This window comes from Nicotiana sylvestris, chromosome 2, assembly GCF_000393655.2.
Source record: "Nicotiana sylvestris chromosome 2, ASM39365v2, whole genome shotgun sequence".
Lineage (NCBI taxonomy): Eukaryota > Viridiplantae > Streptophyta > Magnoliopsida > Solanales > Solanaceae > Nicotiana > Nicotiana sylvestris.
Window position 1 is genome coordinate 194,765,714 of NC_091058.1, and position 10,421 is coordinate 194,776,134.

General features: G+C 36.7%; 1 protein-coding gene across 1 annotated transcript; it reads right to left on the reverse strand.

Annotated features, from left to right (window-relative positions):
- Window positions 1-6,251: 6,251 nt before the first annotated feature.
- On the reverse strand, window positions 6,252-9,141 carry LOC104223004 (small ribosomal subunit protein uS12). Its single transcript, XM_009774356.2, has 4 exons — window positions 9,028-9,141; window positions 6,931-7,086; window positions 6,711-6,837; window positions 6,252-6,598 (listed from the first exon to the last, which is right to left on the reverse strand). Exons 1-4 carry the CDS (start codon window positions 9,030-9,032, stop codon window positions 6,458-6,460), a joined length of 429 nt encoding a protein of 142 aa, XP_009772658.1. The 5' UTR covers window positions 9,033-9,141; the 3' UTR covers window positions 6,252-6,457.
- Between the last annotated feature and the right edge of the window lie 1,280 nt (window positions 9,142-10,421).

Sequence of the window (10,421 nt, forward strand, 5' to 3'; positions counted from 1 at the left end):
TTTGGTATGTCCGGCATCTTGAACAATTTTAGAATCAATTCTGGTGTTGTGCTCGGCATAAACGGCAACTAGGTGTACTTCTGCGAATCTCGGCCCTTTATGGTGGTGCACCCGGAATCTAGTCCATTTAGGCGTGAAACTCCTTCGCGTTCTTATCCATCCACTCGTTCATCTCCCTCATGAATCTCAGGAGTTCGGTTTTAAAGGGATCATTACTGTTGTCATTACCGGATCCGCTACCGGTTCCCCAGCTCCGTCAACATCGACCTCACCCCTCGGGGTGTTGTTATCAACTCTTTGAGCCCTTTGATTTGCAGGAGCACAGAGAGGAACTGGGCCTCTTTCATTTGCGTTGTTGGAAGCACCTAAATGCTTCAATTACATTATGACCCGGTCCTACCTTGAGAGATGGCCCATGGTGGCTTTCTGTTGCTCTCTCAAGATCCTTACTATCTTTACAGCGAGTTTGTCCTCCATATCATCGGGAGTTAGTTCCCGCACATGTCGGGGATATTGTTTGCCATGGACTGGAGTTTCCACGTCCCCCTCGTTGTGGGTGTCACTGATTAAATCTTTATGTTAAGGCAAATTTTCATGCACCTCAACGTTGTGTGTGACGTTGACATCGTAGCTGTCATTTTCAATTTTTTGCTATGAAACAAAAAATCAAACTAGTTAGTAATAGATGCAGGGATCAACTCAATTACATCCAAACTGCTTAGCCGTAAAACGGTACGGTTGAATTTGCTACGTGATTTATAGACAAGCAAACTGATTTGATCCAAAAATGATAAACAAATTAAAGATAAGGCTTAGCGTAAAAATCAAAAAAAAAATGACATGCCTGGCTCCGAGAGCGATGCTTCCGAGGATAGAAATAAGAACAATGTTAAATAACAAGTAAAATTATCTTATTTAGCTTGAGAATATAATGTAGCATAAGTTTTGCCAATAATTTTCCCCTTTACAATGGCGGTTGAAACTACTATTTATAGCTATACATAGGAAACAAGATCCTAGGATCAAGCCTCTCTTAAATAACAATAAAGGGGGCCATTGATGAATATATAATGGCAGACCATGGATGCCAAAATTCTCTGCAACGATTGCCTGTCTAATACTAGGGAATATTCTTCATTAAATTCCATATGGTGACAAACATTCGACCCGCTCACGTTGATTATGCTCTCTTTGGAGCCTATTCGATGTCAACTATAGTCGTTGTTCCCGGTCTTGATTCTTACTCGATTTGTCTTCCGCCTGTCTGCGATTTCACGTGTCATGCTATCATTCAATCAATTTATATAAACTGATTTTGCCCTATACATCCACAAATTTGAAATTTTCAGATCTTCTATTTCAAAATTACCTAAAAATGTCATGTAAAACTTCTTTTGAATGAGCAAGATATACTAGGAATAAAATTCTTAGTAGGAAAGAACAAATGGGGCAAACAAATTATACATCTTCCATTTCGTGTTATATATGATTCTGTTTTAGTTAGTTCCGAAATTTATAGTAATACCATTCCATATTTGGTGTTGTAACTCTTTGATTAATTTTAACATCATTTCATTTTTATCACACCTCCTTTTTTACACTACACCCCCGAGAAGGGGTATATAAGGGAGTTTTTTTCCAACTTAGAGTGACAATCGAAACGGGATTATTTATTTAAAGATTCAGAGTCGCCACTTGGGATAATTTATGGTGTCCCAAGTCACCGGTTCAAATCTCGAATCGAAGAAAAGATTGACTCTATATTACAGTCCGCGAACCAGAAATCCGGATAAGGAATTTTATTAACCCAGGAGAAGGTGTTAGGCATTCCCGGATTCTGTGGTTCTAGCACGGTCGCTCAACTGTTATATTCATCTTAATTATCTGATTTAAACAATTATGGACCTATGTGCAAATTTAACTTTTTAACCGCTTTTATTTAATTTTAAGGAAGATTGCAACGTCATTTAAATTATGTCTTGAACCACGTCACATAAATACACCCGTAGTCCGCAACACATTTTATATAACGATGTTGAGATTTGGATTTGGGTCACATAAATGTGCACCCGAGTTTATGAAGGTAAATTATTAAAATAACGCGCCTAAAGCAACTGCGCGCTTTCAAGTTTGCGAGGGCCATGGAAGTTCAACTAAATGGCACGCCTCGATTTCTAAAGATTTAAAATATTAATTAAATGAGGGCCATGCATTTTAGGATTTTATTTGGCATGGCACGCCTCAAATTATTCCAAAGGGGCTTTACTCAACTAAAACAAACTACGGATGTTTATAAGTTTTTTTCTTAAACTACCTCAAGATTTTTGAAATTGCAAGAATAACTAAGAAATAAATCGTTGTGAGGTCGTCACTAGGAAATGTAATGGCTTGTGGAAGGCTTCTCACGAGAGCCAAGACAAAAAGAGATGGATGATGAAATAGTGCCCAAATGCTTGAAAGAACGAGTCCAAAGCCAAAGTAGAGGGACCTCTTCCTTTGTTCCCTTTATTTATTTATGTCTAAAACATACACTTTTAACAGCAAAAGACATGGACAAAGGATAAAAGCAGAGATTCTGAAACTTGAAATAGGAAACAAACGTCTTCTGCCACTTAGCACATGCACAATAAATGGCAGATTCATTCATTTGACCAAATGAGAGAACATCGAGCAAATTAAAAATATAAGAAGTAGGTTACTGATTTTAGCTCAAATTATGCACATAGTTAATACTTTATTCCATGCGGCCTTTCTTTAAAGTTAGTAGCTTGAATTCACATTCATGATGCATTCATGTTTTTATCCTCAAGGAATGAGTATATCAGGAACAAACAAATCAATTCAAAACTCTTGTGAGTTCACAAAGTGCTTAACTAACAGTATAGAAGAAAGTAAAAGCACACTCTGTTGTTCCCCTACAACCACACTTCTAAGAAGGAAATTGAAAATGCTACAAAGGAAAGGGAATTCACAGGGACCTATCCATGGCTTGAAAAAATAGAGCAACCTGCGTACATGGTCATACAGGAGAGATTTCAATTAAACCAAAATAGGTTCAATAACGAGGTCTAACAGTGCAGAATCTGTACTCAAAACTGCGCAGATCTGCTGCCTAAATAGTGCAGGACATGGCAGCTTTTCAGCAGGCTAACAATCCGAACAAATGTCCCCAAAATACTGCACGTATCAGCTCGATCTACTACTGAAATTGACTTCTTCAGCAGCTCGAAAAAGCAAAATTACTATGGCAGTATCAAGGCAGATGAAACTTTGACAGAAGAGGGAAAATAGAGCAAGTATGAGCATACACAATCCGCGAAACGATTTGGCTTTAACACCCCTTTAGACCAATGCAAAGCTAAATCAAACATGACAAGAATGAACCAAACTTCATCATGGAACCCAAGTTAAATCAGTGTATTACTTGACAAGTGAGATCTAAACCAGATGCCGCTTCAAAACAAACGTGAATCACTAAACTTCTGTCGTTCGTAACATGTTCTGATAGATGCAACTAGATGCAACTGATTGAGCAACAAAGCAGCAGTAAAAAAAGAACTAATTGGGTGACAATTTCTTGAACTCGTATTGAATTAGAGATGTGCAAGAAATTCTGTAATCGTCACTGAATCGACAAACATATGCAACACCTCATCTAACAACCACAGACTCGATCAAGCCTCCATCATTTCTACCAAAGTCAAGCAATTATGTCCTCCATCACTATGTTAGATGAAGACCAGAACAAGCGTATAACATCCGATCGATACATAGTTAAGAAAGCAAAACTGAAAATGAAGAATATAGCTCATATTCTGAAATCAATCACGTGCTAATCATACCATGACAAGAACAAGTTAAAACTAATTTTTATTGTCTTAAAAGTCTCATAAACTGATTCATCAACTTAAGCGACTAAGTGTAACAATAACCTCACTCTAAATGGCTTTTCAAGGTTTATATTCACCACAAACAACAAGTAAAATAGAAGAAAGGAAAGGATGAACCTGAAGAAACAAATCTGAATAACAAAAGATTTCAGCAATTGCACCAACAGAGAAACTAAAAACCACAGCTTCGATCAAAATGAACTTGACGACGAAACTCGAATTCGAGCAGCTCAGACAACTTCCATGATTTTAACTCCCAGAAATGAAATTAAAATGACGGGACCGATTTTTCTTTTTTGACTGTCACTTAAACCAACCTAAAATCTTACGTAGCAATTAATCAAAAATGAAACAGAATCACTTTTCTTTTTTGCATTTTTCTGGACTGAAAAGAGAAGAACCTCAAAGAAGATTAGAAAAAAAACCTAAATTTATCAAACTTTCTCCAAAAATCCGGAAAAAAAATCCCCTTACACCAGGAAGAATCCTCACCTTATATCGACCCGCCTATGTTCTCGAACCTTCCACCTTTATCTCCAAGAAATCTCTCCCCAAAAACAAAAATTCTCTCCCCAAAACAGATTTTTACCCTGTTTCTGATGAAAGGGGGACAAATGGAAGGATTAGATTAACTCGAATCCAATCTAACGCCCCCCATTTTTCCATATATCATCCAAAAGGTGAAAATCCGAAACAAAATCGAAAAGAGCATGTGAGGGGAGGGAATCTGTCAGAAACGGTAAGAAATATGGTGATGATGAGAGAGGGGGAACGCGTGAGGTGAGATTGGAGCTCACTCGCCCGAATTTTGGCAATTTTGGGATTGGATTCAGGTGTTCTTTGGAGAAGAAGAACAGTACGCGTATCTCATGGGTTTGGGACTTATGGCTCGTCCGTTCGTTTTTTGTGTTTAATTGGGAATGGGTCGGGTTTAGGCATGGAATTGGGCGGGTTTGAGGGGGGCTTGGGTACTTAACAATTGGGCCTGCGGTTCTTAATTGGATTTGGCCCAACAGATTTTTAAGAACAAATTCCCTTTCCCTTTTCTTTTGTTCTACTATTCCTCTTTTTTCTTTTCTATAATTAATTGAAATCCCAAATTTAAATTGATCTAATCTTTAAAATTAGGCTAATCATCTACTATAATATTTACAAAAAATTAATTACTCCTAAATTAAAAGAGGAAATTACTAATTTAAAGCTAAAAGGCTAAAAATGCAAAAGTAAGCCAATTTTTGTAATTTTTTCCATTTTTATAAAACAACTAATTTGCTAGTTAATCCTAAAATGTAGAATTAAATCCTAAATGCAAATGCCACGTATTTTTGTATTTTTCATTAGTTAAACAAAATTAACATGCACAGACAAATGCAAACAATTAACAAAAAATGCCACAAAAATCTACAAAATTGCAAACAACGGAAAAAATTATTTTGTTTTGAATTTGTGGGAGTAATTCATATAGGGCAAAAACCACGTGCTCACAATTTTTAATAGAGATTTCTTATAAAAATGATTTATGTCTGCAAATGGGAGGGATGATACTTTACTTCAAGAGGGAGAAACCCCTACGCGATATATGGGCATCATCTGGTGGCTCCTCCATCCAGCCAAAAGCCACTTACCGGAAACGAGAAAAAATTGTTTGAGGAAAAATCTGTAAGTTGGAAGAGCATTTGGATTTTTGCAAATAAAAAAGAAAAGAGAAGTATTTGATCGATGGTTTAATACCGAATCAATATTTGTCAATATTTGAGGGACTAAAATTATGAATTTCTCTTTAACTTATTCTCTCAAAAGGAGTAAACGAGAACACTTGCTCATAGTAAAAGTGGGTGCAGTAATTGCGTTTGAAAGTAGAGCACTATTTCATGAGAATATAGAAGTGCAGATTACAATACTTAGGTGCGACTAAAACTGCACTTTTACGTGTCACGCCATTAATTGGCAGTTTAATCTTCGCCTTCAGATCTGTTAGACTTAGGATGATAGTTTTTCTTGGATACCCTAAGCTTCAAGGGTAAATTTAATATTGTGGTCTATATAGAAGAAATGAACTGCAATATTAAAAAATCAAATTAGAAACTCAGTCAAATTTTCAGGTGGATTAATATCTTTCCACAGATAAAAGAAAAAAAGACAATTCGATTGAATATTTATTTTTATATTCTTTGCTGTTTGAAAACGAAGAACGGTCACAATGGGGATGGAATTAGACTGTGTTTATGGATTGAATGAGTTTCAAGCTATGTTGCATCTCGTCACGCCCTGATCCAACAAGCAATGAAAGTCCAAGGATTTTAAGAATGCATTTGCATAAAAAAATTTAGCGGGAAGGAAAACTAATAATAGCACACATTCTACCTCCAACGGCTCAAAATTCCATCAGAATATCATCCATCATTCATTAACAGAAGGTGAAACAATTGGCAGCAATTGGCAGGTATTGGCAGAACCACATGACAAACTATACTAGTAAAAGGTTGGGGAAAATGAAAATAAAAAATAAAAGAGCTGATCCTTACAAAAATTCATTCAGAAGATACTTGCACTTGACCTGGAAGTATTTAAGATCTTGGCTTCTCCTTCTTCTCTTTGAAGAGAGCCAAAAGTGAGACACCAGACACCTTCACAACCTTGAACCTAACACCAGGAATATCTCCCACAGCATGTCCCTTACGACCAAATCCAGCAATCAACACCTCGTCCTACAAACAATAAGATGAGATTTATTCAACATTAGAGAAAAACATAAGACAAAAAGGAAAAAGGACAAAAATTGCAACGATGGACACATAATGATATGATCGAAACACGTACATTCTCTTCAATGTAGTTCAAACAACCATCGTTGGGTACAAAAGCAGCTATTTTCTTCCCATTCTTAATCAGCTGAACTCGAGCACACTTTCTAATGGCAGAGTTGGGCTGCTTAGCTTCAATACCGCTGCAATTCGTTCAGTGAAAGTTAGGTCTGTCAAAACAAGTGCACAAATTTTTGTCTAAATGAATAGTAAATGGCTAGCAAATTTGGCCATACATTTTCTCCAGGACAATCCCCTTTGCATGAGATGACCCTGCAAATGGCTTCTTCCATTCATTGCCAAGATGAGATTTCTTATAAGATTTATCAGCCCACCGCTGCCTCCTACGGTGGGACTTCAGCTTACGACCAGCTCCCATTCCACGTGTCTTCCTGTATTAGAATGATTACAACACAAGCTTCTAAATTACCAAAAAAGGAAATTTCCCAATATTTGGCCAATCAATGGAGAGAAAGCACATGTATATACAGAGAGCAAAATAGAGAAGTTGACCAGCAGATCACAAGGGATTAAATAGTTAAACTACTCAGCAAACAGCATTTGAACTCAAAACCAGAGAAAATGGTGTGCAAATCATATACTCTAAAACCAGTAATATACATGAGAGATTTTGCAAACTACTTACACGACACTTATTACCACTTAGAAAACAAAATCAACAATACATGTAACCCAAAATAACTTCGGAAACAGTGAAGGAGATCAATTACAACAGGACATTTGAAAAGATATTTCAAAATGGGGAGCCATGTGCAAAGACGGAACTAATGCATGGGGTGAAATGGATTTTACTAGACAATTTCACCTCAAAAACTAAAATGGCTTTGCAAACCCAACTCCGTTCATGCTAGAAATGCAAGCATCATCTGAAAACATTACTAATGTTTCTACTAATCCCAGCTTCAGCTCAGCCATTACAAAGATTCCATAGTAGATCAATACTGATTCTGTTAAAACTATAAGGGATACTACTTAGTAGCTTATTTATCTCTTTCACCTTCCTCAAAATGGTGTCTAGAAAGTGAAAAGTAATAGGATAGATGTTTCATCTCCACTGATATGCAACTCCATGGAGCTACAAGAGCCCAGAACAGTTTAGAGAGACAGTTGTTGTATGTCCATTAGCATTCAAAGCAATTCACTGCCCTGTAAAGGGCTCAACTGCTTTGCCAAGATGGACCAAAGAAACACTCATATATATCCTTAAAATAGAAACTCCATCAATCAACATACCAAAAGAAACATTGTGATAGTATTGAATCCACTAGTCTTTCCAGCACAATAGAAATACTGTTTCACAAGTATCACCTTAAACAAAAAGAAAGTTTCTTAAATGAGGCTTTCCAAAAACAGCATTGAGTCAGAAAACATATGTAGACAGCTGCTCTAGATCCTAACTACTGATTCCAAACACCTCCTGCGTCCTACCTTTACTCTTTTTGGTTTAGGTAGATGTTTCATCTCTACTGATCTATAACCCCATGAAAATTGAGGAGCCAAGAACAGTTTAGAGTGACATTTTGTCTAAGTCCATTAGCATTCAAAGCAATTCATTGCCCTCGAGAGGGCTAAACTACTTTGCCAAGATGGACTGCAAAACTAAGCGTTCATATAGAACCGTCAAGTAACAAGTTTTAAAATATTCCCCGTTGATTTAACTTTGCACAATGACCCAGAAAAACTAGCTAGAAACAGAGTTATCACAATGTGCATTCCATTCAACACTATAATAAGTACACAAATTGTTATATTTCTTTCTTTTCCTGCAGAAAGGGGGTGGGGGGTGTTCATTAGCAAGATGTTTCATCTCTACTGATCTATAACCCCATGAAGATGGAGGAGCCAAGAACAGTTTAGAGTGACATTTGATATAAGTCCATTAGCATTCAAAACAATCCATTGCCTTCAATAGGGCTCAACTGCTTTGCCAAGATGGACTGCAGAATTATGCATCCCCACAAAACCGCCAGCTAAACAAGCTCATAATTTGTTGTCCCCATAAATCTAACTTTCTCAACAAAGCAGAACCAGCTAATATTAAAAAGTTACATTACCAAACTAGTCATTTTTCCACGTGCTTGTTTCTATTATTTTCAGTGAAGTTCCTTAATACCAATATAGCCATAAATGATCTCATTATGTTTTGTTTCAATACCCATAACTTTTCAAATGCATTTCTATAGACTGATATGGATTCTATTAGCATCTCCAATACATTAAAAGCATTATAACATACCTAGATGAATGGTTTACAAATAAAGTGAAGAAACAAGCAAAGAGACACGATGAATAAGAGAAGAGGAATAGATTACCCCATGATGATAGAGCGAAATTGCCTTTGCTGCTGCAACTGGGAGGATTGAGGGTGGGGCTGAGGAGCTGCGAAGCTGAGACTACTGAAGCGAGCGAAACCCTAAATCTCTAACGAGTTTTAAAGGCCGCTTTCGGGTTTTATCTGCTATTTTTCTGGGCCCACTACGGGAAATTTCTTGTAAAATAGCACGGTATAACAAGTTTTCGGACTGGTCATTCAAAAATAACCAGTATTTACGAAGTCAATGAAAAATAGCCACTATTTTGCTGCAACAGAGATCGGTCCAGCATAATATACTAGAGTTCGATGCACCTGTATATGAACTCCAGCATATTATGCTGGATCGGTATACTTTGTTGACTCTAGTATAATATACTGGAGACTGGAGCACCGATGCTCCAAACTCCAGTATATTATACTAGACAATTATACTTGTTGGAATTCCAGTATATTATGTTGGAGTTCTAGTGTACTTATGCTGGAACTCCATCATATTATGCTGGAGTTCCAACATACTTATCCTGGAACTCCAGTATAATATGCTGGAGTTCAAGCATACTTATGCTGGAACTCCAGTATAATATACTGGCGTATTTTTCGGATTTTGAACAGTGTTTTCGCTCAGATTTATCTTTACATGAAAAATGGCTAAATTTCGATTACTTTTAAAACTGGACTATTTTTGAACGACCAGTTGTATTTTCCGTCAATCACCCTAATGAGTTTGGGCTAAAGCCCATCATCAACATGATCCAAATGAAAGAAATTTGGGAGAAATTCAAAAATAGTCAGATTTACAAGTGACCATTCAAAAATAGTCACGCTTTCAAAAGTAATTGAAATTTAGTCATTTTTCATGTAAAGATAAATCTGAGCAAAAACACTGTTCAAACTCCGGAAAATAAGCCAGTATATTATGCTGGAGTTCCAGCATAAGTATACTTGAACTCCAACATATTATACTGGAGTTCCAGGATAAGTATACTGGAACTCCAGCGTAAGTACACTAGAACTCCAGCATAATATATTGGAGTTCCAGCAAAGTTTATCGGCCCAGTATAATATGCTGGAAGTTCATACACAAGTGCTTGAATCTCCAGTATATTATGCTGGAACTTTCCGTGTGTTGGAGTTCCAGCATAATATGCTGGAAGTTCATACACAGGTGCACCGAACTCCAGTATATTATGCTGGACCGTTCTCCGTTGCTACAAAATAGTGGTTATTTTTCAATGACTTGACAAACGCTGACTATTTTTGAATGACTAGTCCGAAAACTGGTCAGCCCGTGCTATTTTTAATATAATTATAGGTTAGATAGATAGAGTATGAGCAAATGCCAGTGACTTACTTTATAAAATTTAAACCTATTTTAATTATATTTCTTTAACA